Source organism: Rhinolophus hipposideros (assembly GCF_964194185.1).
Source record: "Rhinolophus hipposideros genome assembly, chromosome: 5".
Classification (NCBI taxonomy): Eukaryota; Metazoa; Chordata; class Mammalia; order Chiroptera; family Rhinolophidae; genus Rhinolophus; species Rhinolophus hipposideros.
Window position 1 is genome coordinate 102,121,445 of NC_138051.1, and position 19,443 is coordinate 102,140,887.

At 52.6% G+C, this 19,443-nt stretch overlaps 1 protein-coding gene across 6 annotated transcripts in view; it reads right to left on the reverse strand.

The window, feature by feature from the left end:
• Window positions 1–8,993, reverse strand: part of BRF1 (BRF1 general transcription factor IIIB subunit) — a 47,345-nt gene extending 38,352 nt beyond the window's left edge. For all 6 annotated transcript variants that reach the window (XR_013993297.1, XR_013993298.1, XR_013993299.1 and 3 more), the window contains exons 1-2: window positions 8,746–8,993; window positions 2,215–2,295 (exon numbers count right to left, since the gene is read on the reverse strand). Coding sequence is in view for 2 of the 6 variants with exons in the window: in XM_081047729.1 (XP_080903855.1) it covers window positions 2,215–2,295; window positions 8,746–8,929 (265 nt within the window). In the remaining 4 variants the exon portion in view is untranslated. The remainder of the gene's footprint in view (window positions 1–2,214; window positions 2,296–8,745) is intronic.
• Between the last annotated feature and the right edge of the window lie 10,450 nt (window positions 8,994–19,443).

The window sequence follows — 19,443 nt, forward strand, 5'->3', positions numbered from 1 at the left end:
TATTCAGATGGGTTTTCTCTCTTTATTGCTAGTTTCCAGTTTTGCTGCCATGCTCTTTACAATTTATTGGGGTGTGACACACAACGCACCACAAGGTTTGGGAACACACACATCCTCTACTGGGAATAAAGTTCTTCATCTGCAGAAGAACTTAAAGTCAGCCGGACAGAAAAGGAACGTGTGTGACAGCCCCATCTGATGAGCAAGGGCAGCAGGGCAGGCTCCCACCAGGACGGACTCGTCTGCAGGCACCAACAGCCTGGAACAGGCAAAACAAAAACCGACCAAACTACGGTGGCCACGGACAAATCCGCAGTCCCCACGGGGGTTTAACACGCCGTCTGTGACAGGCAGAGCAAGTGTCGAGTCGTCTCCAAAGACTGAGCTCCTACAGACCAGAGGAATCAGGCTAGGATTAAGAACAGCACAAACTACACCAATCAAACCCATGGGATCAAAGAAAAGAGCACAGGGCAAACTTAGAAACACATTTCGATGCGTCTGCTCTCATGTCAGTCGGCCCACGTGGGTGTCCCCTGCCAGCCGCCCCGTCCACAGCAGCAGCGGGGAGGGGACGCAGGTCCTTGAGAGCCAAGGTGACCAGCAGGCAGGTACAGATGTGGAGCGTGGGGACACACCGATTTGGGAGGTGCTCTTACATGCCGTAACGTTCTTTACAGCGTCCTCACGGAAATGCCTGCGGTCTCGGCAGAAAGGGCCCTGCCTGAGCCGACCACAGCTGAAATCATGCTAGTGGTGACAAACTGGATGTTCTCCCTGAAATCAGGAACAAGACACTCCTACCGAACATGGTGCTAGAGGGTCTAGCCAGGGCCGTCAGGCAAGAAAATTAAACAAAACGCATCTCAATTGGGAAGTCAAGTGAAGCTCTATCTGCAGATGTCATGACCTTGTATACACAAAAAATCCTCAGCAATCCACTAGAGACTATCATGACCAATGAGTTCCGCAAGGCTTACAGGATACAAGATCGACACACAGACACCTACCATCTGTCTATTCACTGGCAACAAACAACTGAAAAATGAAAATTAAGAAAGCAATTCCATTTACAACATACTCATCAAAATGAATAAAACACTTAGGAATAAATGTGATAAGAGAAATGTAAAACTTATACTCTGAAAACCACAAAAATTGTTGAAACAAATTAAATAAGACCCAAGTCAACGGAAAGACACTCCCTGTTCAGGGAGGTGAAGATGGTGACACCCCAAATTGATTTGTAGACTCAGCGCAACCCCTATCCAACCCCAGCTGGCTCTTGGCAGAAACTAAGCTGATCCTAAAATTCATGTGGAAATTCAAGGGATTCAGAATAATCAACAAAATAATGTTTAAAACCGAAGAAAGCTGGAGGAGTCACGTTTCTGATTCCAGACCTGCTGCCCAGCTCCAGTGGGAGTGGCACAGGACAACACAGAGCTTGGAGCAGAGGTGAGTGGAAACAAACCCCACACCCATGGCCTGCTGGGCCATCAGTGCAGGCTCCCAACAAATGGTGCTGGGAACACTGGGCACTCCCACGCCAGAGAGAAGGTGGATCCTTCCTCACACCATGGGCAAAAGCTCACTCAAAGGGGGTCACAACCTAAATCCAAGGTCTAAAACCATAAAAGTCGGAAGAAAACGTAAGCATAATCTTTGTGATTTGGATTGGACTGGCCATGTTCCTTAGTTATGACATGAAAAGCACAAAGGAATAGGTACACTGGACCAAAAAGAAAATCTTTGTGCCTCAAAGTACAGCATCAAAACGTGAAGACACCCCACAGACAGGCGAACATGTCCTTACTCACGTGATGCATGCGACACTTGTATCTAAAAGACACTACGGACTTTTACAATTCAACACTGAGGAGAAACCCGATTAAACACAGGCCTGGGATCTAAATAGACATTTCCGTGATCTGTTATAATAAAATACCACGGTGACGGCATGCCACGTCACACTATATCAACTTGTAGTTTCTGTGCCATCTTAACTGAGACCAGAGACAAACAGGACCCGACCTCCCTAAGTGACCCTGGCATAGTCTCTGCAGGTGCCCCAGAGGGGTCCTGGTGACCGGGGAGAGGGGAGTGAGTCCAGGTACAATTCCTCCCAGAAGTGTGGCCTGCACTGGGCTTGGAGGATAGCAAGGACAGGAGCCCGGCACGCGCCCTGCTCAGCAGCACCAAGATGGGAAGTACCGTTCTGCAGGGTCTGTGCTCTTGACTCTTTTCCCAGGTTCACGTGGAAGCCGCCGCCCAGGGATGGGGTTTTGCCAGCACCTAGAAACACAAATCAGACCGATTAGCCACACATGGGGGAGCACTCGACACATCTGGTGCTACTGGGGCAAGAAAAAGCCGAGGCCCGGAGCTGGAGTCTCCTGGGCCGCCTCCCATGCAGGCGGCGACAGGGCCAGGCTGACTCTCGGGAATGAACGCCGTCTCCCGGTGGGGACTGGCACGGAGCCTGCGGCCCTCTCCAGCAGAGCACGGTGCGGGGACAGGGGACAGTGCCTGGAGATGGCTCTGTTGTCACACGAGGTGTTGCTGCCCTAACAGGTCACCACAGACTCAGTATCTTCAAGAAGCTAGCCATGGAGGGTAAGAAGGAGCAGAGCCCGGCAGTGTGCCCTCGCCTGCCAGGCTGGGGCGGGCCAGGCGACACGCTGGGGCCTGAAGACCCATGGCAGCTGGGAGCTCTGCCGGGCTGACACTGAATAGACATTTGACAGGCATCTCCCACCCGTCTGGTGGTGCTGGCTTTTTTAAACTACAGAATTTTTGGATTTGAAATCTTTTAGACAAAAGCTACAGTCACTCAGTCACCTGACCAGGTCAGTCACCAGGCCTGTCTGTTTCCAGCACCCCCAAGTCTAATTTTAGAAAAGAAATATTCCCATTGTTCTAATTAAATGGAGATGTTTTGAACAAATTAGAATGATACCGTGTTAGAAGACAACGAAGTGGCATAAAGCTCCCAGGAACTAAGACACAGGGGGCCTTCCTCCAGCCTCGTCTCCCTGCACAGACACTGACAGACGAGTGCATGAAGAGGCTCCACTGAGTCAAGAGGAGCCCGAGGGTTCAGTCTCCTCGCTCCTCCACCCCCACAAGCCGCAAAACCCAGAGGCGGCGCCCCTCTTCCCTCCTGCCCCCTGCACCCTCCACCCCCAAACGTGCCCCCCCCCCCCGACTCCCAGGACTCTACTTCCTTTTCTGTGCGTCCTTCCCGGTCTTTCCCCACCGCCAGGTCGCCCTTCGTGGAGCTGCTCCAGCTCCATCCGCTCTGGGAGCCTTCTGCTGAGGCCTGCTCCCCCCTGCACACTCATACACACGCACACACGCACAAGTGTACATGCAAGGCGCCCTCACACATGCACGCACGTGCACATGCAATTTCACCTGTGCACATGCGTGCACACTCACATGTATGCACAGGCACACGTGCACACACGCATGCACACCTGCCCCACGGCCCCCGAGCTCCCTGTGCGTAGCCTCAGTGCATCACGTGCTTCCAGGAGAAACAGGATCTCCTTGCCTGTCCCTTCCGCAGACGTAAGTTCTCTGTGGCAAGGACCGTGCCTCACTGGGTCCTGCCAGCTGGGGGTGGCGTGGGTGGGGATGGGAGTCAAAACCTGCTGGCAGAACTGATCTGTATGTTTACTGGACAAGCGCCACCCACTGGGGCTTGGTCACAACAGATAAAACCTGGAAGGCAGGCCGGATGGTACGAAAGTGCTTATTCAGCAAATCTCAGCAGCCATGGGCTTGAGCATTACGTCTGACCAACACCACCAGCACATGGTGTTCTTGCCCTTCAGATGCCCTTCAGACCAGTCCCTCTACTTCCGAAAACATTTGCTATTTTCTATAACAAGATCCTGTAACAAAAAACATAAGCTGGAACTCACAGGCCGAAGGCAGCGTTCCATGCGGCCAGGCCAAGGCCGCCCCCTGGTGAGCAGCAGGGGAAGGTCCCGCAACTCCCCTGGGATCCCAGCCAGGTCCCACGAGCGGTGGCTCCCAGAGCAAGAAGGCGCAAAGGCCTGAAGCTCGTGACTGGAGGGGCCTGTCGTGTGCTCAGCCACTCTGAGCGTCTTGGACACCACCAGCAGCACCAGGACCCCAGACCAAAAGAGGAGGCAGGGACCAGGCAGGGCCGAGGGGCCTCAGTACCCCGGAAAGAAGAGCCTCGCACGGTGCCACACTCCATTTCATTTCACAGGTTCCTCCAACATGGTAAGCAAAACCTTCAATCATTTTGTACTATTTCATTAAAGCGCAGCGTTTCTGCTGCAGTGAAACTCCTTTTAAGGGGAGACACCCACACGAGGTCCCAGCATGGAAGAGGAATTCACTGTCCGGCAGCCTGAGCTCGCACGTGGACCAAAGTGTCCAAAGACACTCGAGAGGCCAGTGAGTCGCAGGCAATAAGGACGGGCCGGACATGCACCCCTTGCCACTGATGAATGAACAGCTAAGCAGAGGCAGCTACCAGAGCCTGCTCTGTAGGGTTAACATTCCCTTGATGGAACCATGCAGCAAGGAGCCTGGTGGGTGGAAAAAGCAGCAAATGACATCTTCCGGTCCTCTCTCACCCAAGAGCCTCCAGGACAGACCAGCCAGGGGCTCTGAGAGGCCACCAGGTAGAAAGAGAGATGCAGAACCTTCCAACTCTGGGACACCAGGCCCTGCTCAGACGCCCAGCTGCTAGGCGGGCTGTGGCCGGACAGCACCTATGGGTGGGGTGCACGCCTTCTTCAGGGCACAGGGACCTCCCCAGCAAGCAGGAGCAGGCTGCAGGCAGCAAACCTCTGTCACTGAATTACGGGCTGGGCGTCCATCACCAACGTGCCTACAGCACTTCACACTGGGACCGCTCGCACTAGGAGATGCTGTCATTGTGGAAACCCTGGGCGGCGCTGCCCAGGAGGAGCCTCGTCGCTCGTCGCTCGCTGCGGGAGCTCTCTCGGCCTCCAAGCTGCATCATCACCCGCACTGGGGACAGACACCCAGGGGAAGGATGCTGTCCTGAGGCCCTTAGTGTGTGTGATAGGACGCTGCGGCATGCAGAGCCCAGCCTGCGCGCCCTGCTGGGAAGCCCTGCTCTGCCCTGCAGTCCCGGGCACACACAGGCGAGCCCCTCCCCAGGAGTGGCAGAGCTTCCTCAGGACCTGCTGAGGCCCCACGCTCTGCCCCGCCCCGCCTTGCCAATCTGGCCTTGCTGGGCACCCGTATCCTCACGCACCCATCCTTCTGCCCATGCCAACCCCTCACTAGCTGAGGAATTTGGCCTGGATTTCCCCGTACTGCCTGTCACCACCTCTCAGTGAGGAGTTGTTTGTGTGTCCAGTCCTGGACTCACACTCTGCTAGTCAGGGAACATCTTCTAGGGAATGGGCGGGGGTGGAGGGGCGGGTGGTCACTCACAAAGGCCTGGACAATGGAGCTCTGGGGTGGTTTTCAGGAGCCCCATCAGGAGCCTGGGTGGCAAGGCTTCTGGCCACACGGCCTGATGATTAATGTGCATATTCTGGAATAAACCACTGAGCTAACTGTCCACACTCAGTTCTCAAAGAACAAGCAGGACCAGTTAGAAAAGCAGTGGCCGTGGGACCCAGAAAAGGGCAACTCGGAGGGAAGCTCAGCTTTCAGATGGGGTTGGCGTGAAGGAAGAGCTCAGAAGGGCCACTGGGCACACACCCCTGTGCCAGGGAGTTGGTTCAGTGCCATGGCCGCTGGAAGAGAGGGGAGGCCAGGCATCTGGGAGAACCCCACCGGGCAGATGGAGAACTCCTGGAGCAGGAGATACCCCTCCCTCATTACCCGGCGCTCATAAGGCTGTGTGCCTGACCGCTGTGCACGGGCGGGAGCACATCCCTCACGTCCAGGACTCTCTGGGAGTCCATCTCCTCTGCACCCAGCTTCCTGTCTGCCCAAAGAGGACAGGCGCTGTCATCAGGTCCAGGGGTGCGCTCAGCACAGTATAAGTATCAGCCACTCCAGTTACCTGTTCTTACTGTGGTTGTTACTCTCCCCAACAGGCATCAAAGTCTTGGATGACTCTAGAGGAAAAGTTTGATGATGTGTGACAAAGCCCCAAACACAGTGCCGGGGAGCCCTACCCCAGCAGTCTCAGGAAGTAGCCCTTGGGAAGTCACCCAGGAAGAACACAAAGACGTGTGTAGAGCTCAGAGAGGATGGGCAGGAAGAACGAGAGAGAAAAATTAATGAAACCCAAAGCCAGTTCTTTGAAAAGAGCAATAAAATTTATAAACTTCTGGCAAAAGAAACAATAAGAACACACAAAACACCAATATTAGAAAGGAAAAAGGGACATCACTACAGACCCTGCAGACATCAAAAGGATAAAAGAATAGTACCAACAACTCTCTGTACAAAAATTTAACAACCTCAATCAAACGGACCAAATCCTCAAAACCACAAACTCGCCCAAGGTGAAGGAGATAATCTAAACTATAACTATAACCTACAACTATTAAAGAAACAAAATCTGTAGGTAAAAATCTTCTGAACAAGAAAACTCCAGGCCCAGATGGCTACACGGGAGAATTCCACCAAACATTCAAGGAATGTAACACAAGTTCCATACAATCTCTTCCAGAAAACAGACGAGACGGGAATATTACCCAACTCATTCCATGAGGCCCATGACCTTGATATCAAAACCAGACAATGACATTACGAGAAAACTACAGACCAATATTCAACATGAGTATAAACATAAAACTCTTCAACATTAGCAAATCTAATCCAGCAGTCCATACACAGAGTAACACCCAGGACCAAGTGAGTTTTACCCCAAATGCAAGGCATGTTCAATATTCAAAAATCAGCCATACTGGCATATTAAAGAAGAAAAACATGATTTATCAGTGATACAGAAAAAGCATACGACAAAATTTAACACCCATTCGTGATAAAAACTCAACAAACTAGGAGTAGAAAGGGAACATCCTCAACTTTATAAACAATAGGTACCAAAAACCTACAGCTAACATTACATCGATTGGGAAGAGACTGAATGCTTACCCCTGATTGAGAAGAAGGCATGTCTGCTCTAAGGCAAGAAAGAGAAATAAAAGGAAAAAATAAAACAGCCCCTATTTATCGAGAGCATGAGTGTCTACATAGAAAATCCCAAGGAATCTACTTTAAAAACTCCTAGAACTAATAAGTTTAGCAAGGTCACAGGAAACAGGCCAACAAGAGAAATCAACCATATTCCTATATATTAACAATGAACAACCAAAAACTAAATGTTTAAAAAATATCGTTTACAATAGTTCTTTTGGATCTTGGGCATACATCTACAAAACTGTACAGGAGCTATACGCTGAAAACCACACACCGCTGATGAAAGACAGCAAAGGAAAACCTACATGTGTGGAGAGACATACCACGTTCAGGGACTGAAGACATGATATAGTAAAGATGTCAAATCACCCCAAATTTATCGAGAGATTTAATGCAACTCCAATCAAAACCCCAGCCACATTTTTTGGTAAATATACACAAACTTATTCTAAAATTGAATGGAAAGGGAAGGGGACTACTACAGCTAAAACAATTTTGAAAACGAAGAGCAAAGTTGGAGAACTCACACAACATGTGATTCCAAGACTTACAATAAATGTACAGTAGACTAGACAGTGTGGTGTAGACAGAGGATGTCACTGGGACCAAGGGAACAGAAGAGAGGGCCCAGAAACAGACCCACAAGCAGGGCTGGTGACCTCTGCCAAAGGAGGAGAGGCAATTCCAAAACAGGCAGTCCCACGACAAACGGCGCGGGAACAACCAGACACCCCCCTGCAAATAACGAGCCTCCACTACACGTCCCGCTTATGTAGAAGTTAAACTCAAAACGGTCACAGATCTAAAGGTAAAACAGAAAACTTAAACTTTTAGAAGACACATATGGCAAGCTGGAGTCAGAAGATTTCTCGGACATGCACAAAAAGTACAATCTAGAAGAGAAAAAAATCGATAAGCTGGACTGCATCAAACTTTAAAACTTTTAGTCAAGTCGTTGACTTCTGCTGTGCCAACTGCATATCCAACCAGGGACTTGCAACTAAAGCATTCAAAGGACGCTCAAAGCTCAACAGTAAGAAAACTAGCGCCCTCCCTCAATAAAGGAGAACGGAAGACGAACGGGCGTTCCGGCAGAGGCTCCAGGACGCCCAGCCAGCACCGGAGCGCCGTCCGCCTCCGACCGCCGGGCCCGGCCCGCAAAGCCCGACTGCAGGCGGCGCCGCCGAAGGCGGGCAGCGAGGGCCGGGCGCGGCCGCAGCAACGCGCGGGACGGCGCCGGGAGAGCCGGCCTCAGCAGGCCCCGTCCGGGACCCCAGGCACGGAGAGCGTCCACGGGAGGCCTCGCACGTGGCCTCCGGGGCCCGGCATCAGCGCCGCGAGCTGCCGCCGGCCGGCGTCGGTCCCCGCGTCGGGTCCGCGCACGGGGGACGCCGCTCGGCCGGGCCCTCGGAGGCAGGGGGCGCGCAGACGCCGCCCCGCGGGGTGGCCCACGGCCCGCTTCCACGAGGCGGGCGCGCGGCGGCGGGTCTGCGGGCGGAACCGGGCCGGTCCCGGGACGTCAGCGCCGGCGAGAGGCGGCCCGCCCGCCCGCCCGCCCGCAGCCGCCGCCCCGCGCCTCCGAACCCGCCCCGCACAGCGCGCCGCCCGCGCGCCCCGGCGCGGACCCACCGTCCAGCGACACGAACTGGCCCACGGCCGACGAGCCGCCGCCGCTGTTCTCCACGAACTGCACCTCGGACACGATGATGTTGTCCTCGAGCACCGAGCCGCAGCCCGTGCACACGGCGTCGCCGCGCGCCGCGTCCAGCTCGATGTCCGTCCCGCCGCAGCCGCGGCACACGCGGCCCGTCATGCCGGCGGCTCGCGGGCTCGGCCCCGCCGCCCGGCCCGCTCCGCCCGCTCCGCCCGCTCCGCCCGCGTCCGCGCCCGCGCCCACACTCTCGCGAGGCCGCCGCCGCCGCCGCGCCCGCCGATTCGCAGCGGCAGATTCGCCGCGAGCGCCGGGGCTCCGCTTCCTGCAACGGCCGCGCCTGCAAGACGGAGACGGGCACCCAGGCCGCGACGGGGAAGTGACGGCTCGAACCCGCGACTCCGAGCCCCGGCAGAGCCACCGAGCCGCGGAAGCACAAACCCGCAGGCCTGGTCGGCCGCGCGACGACTTCCGGGGGAGGGGCGGGACCTGGTGGTGGGCGGGGCCTGGGCGGGTCCGCCGGTGGTGGGCGGGGCCTTCGGTGGTGAACTCGGCCTGGCGCCGGACCCGGACCTGTGGGCGGGGCTGTGGGCGGGGTCTGAGAAGCGGCGCTCAGGGACTGGGCGACGCACGTCGTGGGTGGAGACCGGGCCCGGGGACCGCCCGCCCCTCCCTCTGGGCTGGCGGATCGTGCCCCACAGCTCGCCTGTCTCTGGGACCTGTGCCTGACCTGCCGGGACGTCCCCGTGAGCGCCCCTCCCCCTGTTGTCTGTCCCGCCAGGACTCCCGCCTCCTGTGGGTACCCACGCGAGCCCTCAAGCATCTGCGGGTGCCATTCACAGTCGCCCCAACACCCATGGCGGCGGTCCTGGGAGTCACCCTAAAAGGAAATGTGCAGGACTACATTCTTGAAAAACTAAGCCTTAACTGTAGGACGTGACAGAAGCTCAAGCTAACTCAGGAAACGCCCCGTTCTGACCTGGAAGCAAAGATGTAAATACACACACTCTTCACTAGTCCGGTTGTGAAGTCGACTGAATCCCAATCACATGTCACTGAGGTTTTCAAATACAGTAACTTGATAAGCGGATCCTAAAGTCACTTGGAAGAGATAATCCACAAGAATAGTCAAGAAAATTCTAAAAGAAAAAAGAAAACTCAGGGAGAGGAGAATTATCTTCTGTATATTGTACCAAACTACAGCCATTAAAACTGTAGTGTTTGTACGGGCACAAACGGGCAAATGGAATAAAACCAGGAGTCCCAAAACAAGCCCAACCGAAAACCACGTGTATGGAAATTTAGGGACCTCAAATCACTGAGGAAAAGATAGGCTCTTCAGTGATGCTGGGATTTCCATTTAGAGGAGGAGAAGGGGAAACTGAATCCCAACCTCGTACTGTCCTAACAGTGAATTCCAGGTGATGTTAGAGCTAAGAGTAAAAACGCAATTGCAAGACCACTGGAATCACGCTCAGGAGGCCACACGTGCGGCAGCGGCTGACACTGGGCCCCCTCCTCAGGTGCAGCCTGCATCCTCACCTGCACGGCAAGGTGGAGCGCGTGGTGCAGCTAGGGGTCAGTGCCCTGCCGGTCATGACGGCGTGCAGCCACCCAAGAGGCCAAAGCTGAAGACCTCTGCTTTGAAAAGCCCAAACCAGGGGTGACCCAGTGGCTCAGGCGGCTGGAGCACTGTGCTCTTAACCCTGAGGTCGCTGGTTCGAGTCCCGCATGGGCCCGTGGGCTGCGCCCTCTACAGGTAAGGTTGTGTATGGCAGCCCCCCTGGAGCTGGGCTGCCTGCCCTGGGCTTGAAGCAGAGGAGGGGAGGAAGAAGAAAGGGGGGGAAATATACACTTAAAAGGAAGAAAAGCCCAAACTAGTGCCTTTCCTTTTGAATTTTTTAATGAAAATATTTTGAGACTTACAAGTGAAGAGAAAATAGTAAAAGGCTGAGGAACAATCACTCAGCCACACCAATGCTTAGCCGCTTCCCATGTTTGCTATTTGGTTCATCTCTCTTACTTCATAGATGTCCAAAATTGTTGTGTGAAGAGTACCATAGTCCCAGTCCCATAGTCTGACATTGCTCCATATTTTGAACAACTGTTTTTGGTATATTGATTATCAATTGCTGTGTAACAAGTTCCTCCAAATGTAGCAGCTCAAAACAACAAACCATCATGTCACAGCTTCTGTGGGTCAGGGTCTGGGACAGGCTTAGCCCGGTGGCTCTGCCTTGGGGTGTCCCCAGAGGCCTGGGTCCTCTGAAGACTCTGCGAGGTCCACTTCTAGGCTCCCGCACGTAGCTGTTCCTGGGGCCTGAGCCCCTCGCGGAGGGGCCCTCTCCATGCGGCTGTTTGCACGTCCTCCCCGCATGGCAGCCGGCGTCCCCTCGGCCAGGGTGACCAGAGCGAGTGGGACAGCCCTGCAAGGCTTGATGACTCCCCTCATCAGTCCAGCCCACACTCGGGGGGCAGTGAGCCCACCCCTGGAGGGAGGAGGACTTGGGAACACCCACACACCTTACCCTGCCTGACAAATGCACACGTGCTGGACGGCCATCCACGGCCCTGGCCGCCGCAGGCTTCTGAGAGAGGAGCCACCGTGAGGAGAGAGACTCGGGCATGGAGGACCCTGAGAGTGTCACTCACCACGCAGCGGAGGAAATGTCCAACCACAGACTGGCGAACAGAGACCAGGCCACCCCAAGACGGCAGCTGCCAGGAGAGAACACATCCCTGTCATCGGGACACAGAAAGGAGGGGAGGCTGTCCCTGGTTGCAGCGGGACCCTGGCCAGCTGAGGCCCCCGAGTGGCAGCAGAGAGCTTCCGGCTCCTGCAGGGCAGGCCAGCACCCCTGAGCAGTGTGGGCCTGACCCAAGGGCTGGACGTTGGCCTCCTCGCAGGTGGGGACAGTGTGACAGGGTGTGGGGAGCTTGTCGGGTGTCCCAGAGTGTGTGGGATGCTGACTTCAGGAATGGGGGCGCCAGTGGGGGCAGCTGGGGTGGCCAACGGGAGTGGCCTGCACTGCGGGCCCCAGGCACCCGGTATGGGATTGGAGGTTGGTGGTCATTATCTTTTGGGCACTTTCAAGACCTCATTCCACTGTCTTTTTGCTTCCAGCGTTTCTGTTGAAAATGTGCTTCATATCTTTTTGTTGCACTTTGAAGATAACGTACCATTTTTCCATGGATGCTTCTTAAATTTCTACTTCCAGCAGTTTTGCTAGGATGTTCCTAGCTGATTTTCTTTTATTTATGCTAATTCAATTCATACATCTTCCTGAATCTATGGCTTTTTGTCTTTCGTCAGTGTTTTAAAATTCTCAGCCAGTATCGTTCACATATTGTGTCCGCACTCTGTCCCCCACTCCTCTCTCTCTGGGGCTTCACTTGCACCTCTGTTAGGTTCTTACTCCGTCCCCAACACCTCATACTCTGTATTTCTACTGCTCCCTCTCCACGCGTCCATCGAGGGGTTTCTATCCACTGCTCTGCATTTCACTAGTCCTCTCTCTGTCGTGTGCAATCTGTTCTTCAAGCCATCGATGCAGTTATTTATTTCTGTCATTTCTTTATTTCAGTTCTAGAATTTCCATAGGGTTCTTTTTCTTTAGTTTCAATTCTCTGATGAAATTCTCTATTTTTCATTTATGTCTTGAACACATTGCTCACATTTTAAGTTTCCTTCTAACAATGGCAATGTCTGGTGACGCGTGGATTTGTGTCTATTGCTTATTCTGGGTTTACCGTGATCCTGTGTCCTGGCACAGCTGGGGATCTTGGCTATGTGGTGGTCACTGTCAAGAAAACGGGGAGGCTCTGGCGGTGTTCTGTTGTTCAGAATTTCTTTTTCTTCTGTCCATCCAGTGGGGTTGGGCCCACTCACGGATGCCGCCAGGCTTTGGGAGGCCCTGCCTTCCTGCCTCCAAGGCATTGTCCTTCAGGGTCAAGCCAAAGTCTGGGGTGTTCCCAGGGACCCTTCTGGGCAAGTCTTAAACCCCAACTTTTGTGACGTTCTGATACCTCTGTGTAGCTTTTCCCTCTCACCTTTCACTTAGGTCTTTTAAAATTCCTCCCGATAATGCTTTCGTGATATTGTTTTAACTGCTTTATTGAGGCCTAACTGCGTATACTGAAATGCATGATTTGTTAAGTTCCCCTTTAATTTCTTCTTGGACCCAAGGGTTACTTGATAAATTTGATAGGTATTTACACCCATGAAACCATCACGACATCAAGACAATAACCTAAATGTTTCCTTCTGTCCCTTTCTCATCCGGGTCCCGATATTGGTCGGTTTTGTCTTCCATCTCTTTTTGTCCTGATCAGCCTAGAGGTTTATCAATTTTACTGACCACATTTTGTTTATTGATTTTCTTTATTGTGTTTGTTTTCCATTTCATTGATTTCCACTCTGATTTTTATTATAATCCTTTCTTCTGCTTACTTGGGGTTTGATTTTTTTTCCTTCTTATTTTGTAAGGTGGACGATGTCATGTGAGGGTGAATCTCGCTCATTTGCTGTGTCTGGAAGTTTCCTGGGCAACGTGTTGTGTCTGTGTGACTCGACTGTATAACTGAAGTAGGTCTTCCCACCCCCCATCGTTCCAAATCCCAGACACACTCACCTGTTTGGTGTGTGCGTCTGTTTTATGTTCTGTTCTGCATGTTGGTCTAGAATTTTCTTTTTCCTGGGGGATGGGCAGTCTCTGAACCTGAGCTGGTTTTTACTCCTCTCTCCTCCTCCTCCCCCAAACCCAGTCAGTCCCCAGGGCACCTGGGCCACTGGCCCCGCGGCACTCGCCCACTTCTTTCCTCCCCACCTGCAGCGCCAGCCAGGCCAGCACCCAGCCAGTGTGTCCAGGACACCTGCGGCCTTTGTGCCTGCGACCGGGCTTCCCGGTCTTGTGTACAGCACCCGACACAAATCGTTGAAGAATGCTATTTGCTCCAAACTGTGCCTCCCCCCACCTCCCGCTGCATTGGATCCCACACAAAGCCGGCATTTGGGGCACCTCCGTCAGCCCCACTTTACTTCTTTGACTTAAGATGCAAGGTTGCTTTCAGATTACCAAAATCATTTTTGCTAATTGTAAAACATGAGAAAAATAAAGAAAACGGGAAACCATTTCTCCGGTCATCTGACCAGTGCGGAGGCTGAACACGGTGCTGCGAGCACTGGTGTCCGCTGTCAGGACTTATCCGGGAGCATGCCCTGCTGGCTTCTGTGTCAGCTACGTGCTGCTTTCCTCTTTCGTCCAGCATCTAACTCACGCACTGGCTTATTGTGACACTATTCTCATTGTAAGAAACACAGAGAAGTATTAAATGAAACACAAAGGTGCCCCTTGTTCTCAGGACCCAGAACAGGCTGGTCAGTGTGAGGGCGCCTCCTCGTGCATTCTTCCTGACCCAGGCCACCGTCCTTGGGCCGTACGTGCTGACTTGCAGTAACACATGGAAGCACATTCCCATGCTGGGGACATTTCACTGGCAAATGTGTGTTCCACGTGTCTGATTCGTCAGCTCCTCTGCTGTGAGACTTACCTTTCCCTACGCTTTGCTATTTGAAGTGTCGCACATACCTGTTCCTGCATCCCTGTTGAAATCTCTGCTGTCACCTGCAGGACCCACTGCTGGGCAGAGGGCTGCTCCAGGTCCCAGCGCCAAGGTGCCATGCCTGAGCCTCACCTGCACTAACAATACCCAGGTGGACACCTGCCTGTGTAAACTGAGATGCAGGGTATTCTCCTGACCCAGGCCCACGGTCAGTCTATGTCAAGGAGACAGTGAAATGCTATGGTTCCCGATACCGGTGACAGTCAACAAGCAGTCACGTATTCACTTCTTCTGTGTGTGACTCCTCTCACCATCTCCCCCGGGACTTTGGCGCCCTCTTACAGATTTGCATAACTTTGTCTGATGGTAGTGATGGTACCCGAAGGAGACAGCATCCTTACAAAGACACCTCAGTTTGTTGCAGGGCGCAGGTGGGTGGGGGGCCCTTTGTTCACTTGGTCTTTCCAGGACTTGGCAAACCCCAGCCTGATGGCTGCAATGCAATGTGACTCCCAGAGCCTGTGTCATTTTCCTTTATTTTGTTACACAATTTCTACACATGCATTGCTGAGAAAATAAGACATAGAGGTAATTGAAAAAAAGAAACTAAGTCAACCAAATTCCCACCACAGAGATAATTTCTTAACACTGAGATCATTTGTAATCTTTCCATCTTTTTCCCTGGACTTGGGTGTAAATGTTTTATATGCCTACCCACTACATGTAAATATGCACTTTACATGTACATGCATTTACACACATTTTGTTAACCAAATAGGATCGTATGGTATGTTCTCTTTGTAGCCGGATCTCAACTTGCTATTTCCCACAACTGGGTGGCTGTGCCATGGCTGCCCGACCCATACCCGCTCAGCCATCGGAACTGATTCTGGGCATGTGCTGCTCCTGCTGTCTGTGGGGACGTCTGTGCACTGACACCCAATGCCCACTGAGTGCCAACACTGGGATCCTGGTGTTCGGTCCCCAGCAATCTGATGGGTAACTTGGGCACCCCTGTAGGTGAGGCCCCACCCTCACGCGCTCAGCCCATGCACCACCACCTAGGCCTGTGCCCTGCCCTGCGCACACCCAGTGCTCCTGTCCACATGCTGGAGGATGGCATGTACCCAGCGTGTCAGCCCTTGGCCCCCCACATATGTCCCAGACCCTTTTCTGCCGTCTGCCTTGTAACTTTGCTGGTGGTGGCTTTTTGGCTGTAGGGACATTTGGCATCTCCAGGTCTCCAGGTACACAGACACAACCTGGCTCTCAGCCAGCGGTGTCCTTCAGAGTCTCTTTACTCAGAAAGTCCCTTTGATCCCAGTGGTGGCTCTTCCTTTTTATGCTTTTTTGGTGCTTTTTCTTTTTAACTGTGTCTTCCATCTGGGTTTCGTGTTGGTGTTTTGTGCGAGGGAGACTCAAACTTGACTTTCTTGCAAGCGACTTGAGGAGAGGCCACGCGTCCCACACCTGTTCTGTACTACTGATCCTTTCTTGGATTCTTGCAGTGATACTGCGTGGCTTTGTTCATGGCCATCTTATGAGACACCGAAATACTGGTGAGGATAGTTCCCCTTCTTCTTCCAACGCCTGGTCATAGTGACAATGACAACATTGCTGGCTTCATTGGTGCTTTGGGGCATCAGCTGCACCTCATTTTACACCCATTGTCACCGGCTGATCTCATGAACGGCAGCATGGGCATTGGGGGGCTCACGAGTGAGAAGACTCAGGGCAGCTCTCAGGCACAGCCAATATTCTTCTTCCAGCAGGACTTCAGCATCAGGTTTTCAAGCTCCTGGTATTCGTCTGGGTGCTCCAAGAAACAGCCAATGGGACGTACAGCTAAAGGACTTTGCCTGTGGGAAGCTGGCTCCTGTGACGTGGAGCCTGAGAAGCCCCACGGTCTGCCATCTGTGAGCTGAGGGCAGGAAAGCTGGTGGTCGATTCCATCTGTGTCTGAGGGTCTGAGAACCAGGGCAGCCGAGGGCATCAGTCCCAGTGTGGGGGCAGAAGAAGAGACGTGATGTCCCAGCTGAAGCCGTGAGGCAGGAACAAGGGGCGAATTTCTTCTTCCCCCACCTTTTGGTTCTATTCAGGCCCTCAACTGATTGGATGAGGCCCACTATATTGGGGAGGGCCAACTTCTTAGAAAGCCCACCCATCGAATGCTGGTCCGGCTGGAACTAGCCTCACAGACACACCCAGAAATCGTGTCCAATCTGGGCACCTGTGGCTAGTCAGGGTGACAGACACAATTAACCACTGCCTCCTCCATTAATTACCCTTCTGGACGTCTCCATTTGCTGGGGAGCATGTGATCGGTTTCCCCACAGAGACACGGCGTCACTGACTACACTCAAACATTCCTTTATAACCCAGCCACACACCTTCAGCTTCTGCTGGAGGGATGGAAAGGGGGGTCTTTTTTCGGGGGATGGGGGTCCTACGCCCAAATTCAGAGCTCTGTCCAATAGATGTTAGATCAGTTCTCTGCCACGAGAGGTGTTTTGTTTCATCATTTGCTGTTTTGGGGAACAGACTTTCCCTTTATATCTTACAACATTCTGAGATCTGATTAGTTACAGAGCTTTTCCCGTTTTTTTCCTTGTGTTTTCTCAGGATATCATCAAATTACATTAATAATGACAATATAACCTCCTCCTTCCTATAGCGCTTACTATTGTTTTAAGAACTATGAGGTATGATCAAACAATACGGTGAATGTTTAAATAATAAAAAAATTTATAACAGTAAAAGACACATTGCCATTAATCTCCCTCAAAATACTCCTCCTCACTTCAAACACTTATCCCATCGTTCTTGCCACTTCCTGAAGCAGTTCAGGAAATCCTCTTTCGTGAGTGTCTTTAGTTCTACTGTCGTGGCTGCCTCCATGACCTGAATCATTTTGACTTTGGGGAAGAGCCAGAAGTTGCATGGTGCCAGATCCGGTTAATAAGGTGGATGAGGACACACTGTAATGTTTTTATTGGACAGAAATTGCTGTGTACCAGAAGCGATGTGTGACACGGAGTGTTGTCATGATGATGATTCACAGCACACTTAACACACACCTTCTCACAACCGTAGCTCACACCTAACTGCACCAAACAAGTTGAAACTTGTCACACACTCTTACTATGATTCAACATGTCACTTCTCATATGAAGAACACTGCCTTTCTGTTGGATGGCACTCGGCAGCAGCGTTCACTATATTTTTGTGATCACGACAGGAAGTTCTCCGTGTCACACATGGCTTTTGGTACAGCAATTTCTGTCAAATAAAAACATCGCAGTGTGTCCTCATCCGCCTTATTCACTGGATCTGGCACCATGCGACTTCTGGCTCTTCCCCAAAGTCAAAATGATTCAGGACATTGAGGCAGCCATGACAGTGCAACTAAAGACACTCATGAAAAAGGACTTCCAGAACTGCTTCAGAAAGTGGCAAGAACGATGGGGTAAGTGTGCTTGAAGTGAGAGGGAGTATTTTGAGGGGGATCAATAGCAATGTGTCTTTTACTGTAATATTTTTGTCCCTTAACCCCCTCCGAGTCAAGCCGTTGTTTCTCAGTCTAGTTGTGGAAGACGCGGCTCACAGGCCCATGTTGGTATTATGGGCATTGCGCTCTACCCAGCTGAGACAATCGGTCATTGGCCGCTCACCGCAGCTCACGGCATCTCTCGCCAGCTGCCATTCACTCACGTTGGCTACTGGCCACTCATGCTAGCTCACGGCATCACACGGCAGCTTCACGGCAGCACAAGGCAGCTTACGCCGGCCGCTCGTGGGAGCCCAGCGGTTATTCTCAATCCAGCTGTAGAGGGCGCAGCTCACTGGCCCACATGGGAATCGAACCGGCAACCTTGGTGCTTTGAGCACAGTGCTCCAACCACCTGAGCCACCTGGCACCCCCCCATCCCCATTTTTTAAATTTAAACATTAACCATATTTTTTTTATCACATATCCTAATTGACCATTTTAATGAGATGCCAGTGATGTTTTATCACATATATGATGTTGGTCTAAATGGCCCCAAGTGGACATCTGGGTAAGCAGATTAGAGTAAATCCGTATCACAGAACACCAAAAGCCACTGAGAAAAACTTTCAAGGTTTCAGCAATTCTCTTAGTGTGTTGTTAGGTGAAAAAACATGGTATGCATACTTCAATCCAGATTTGGGAGAAAGTATGTGTGTGCATAGAAAAAGACCATAGAGACATACTGAGCCACCAGACCTCCTGGGTCTGAGCTCATGGTTCTGTCCCTTCACTCTGTGCTTCCAACACCCAGTGGTGTGTGGGAAGGCTGAGCTGGTATCCTCTGAGATGCCTGCACCAGTGGTGGTTGCTGGCCCCCTGTGGGGACACCTGCATGTGCCTCTTCTTGTGGCTTGGGCTTCCTCCCAACATGGGTCTGTCTTCCATGGGCAGGTGGAGAGAAAGAGACAGAATTAGTCAGTTCAGGCCACCATAGCAAAATACCACGGACTGGGTGCCTTACACAACAGGCATTTATTTCTCAGTCTGTGAGCTAGAAGTCCAAGATCAAGGTGCCAGCCAATTCTGGCACCTGGTTCCTGGTGAGGGGTCTCCCCGCCTTACAGATGGCCGCCTACCTGCTGAGTCCTCACCCAGCAGTGACAGCTTTTTCTCTTTTCTTATAAATCCAGTCCTATCAGATTAGGGCCCCACCCTTATGTCCTCATTTAACCCTAGTTACCTCCTAAGAGCCCTGTTCTAGAAGACAGTCACATTGAGTGTTTCCACATATGAATTTGAGGGGGACACAGTTTAGTCCTCAGCAGAGACACTGAGAATCAGAGAGATGGAGAGAGTGTGTGAGTGAGCATGCCAGGTGGAAGCTGGGGGCCTATTCCAACCCAGCCTTGACAGCCATGCAGGGTTATGTCCACTGAGGCTCCTCCTGGCCCAGAGAGGAGAGAGTGGGTGGTCATTGGCAGGAGGAGCCCAGGGGCCTTCAGGAAGGGGTGGGAGCCAGTGGCCAATCCAAAGTTAGGACGACCTGGCAGTGGACCTGGGGGCAGACAGACGCTGCCACCTGTGTAGTCATGGAGCCCGGGGTGGCCAAGCCCAGGGGTGCCCG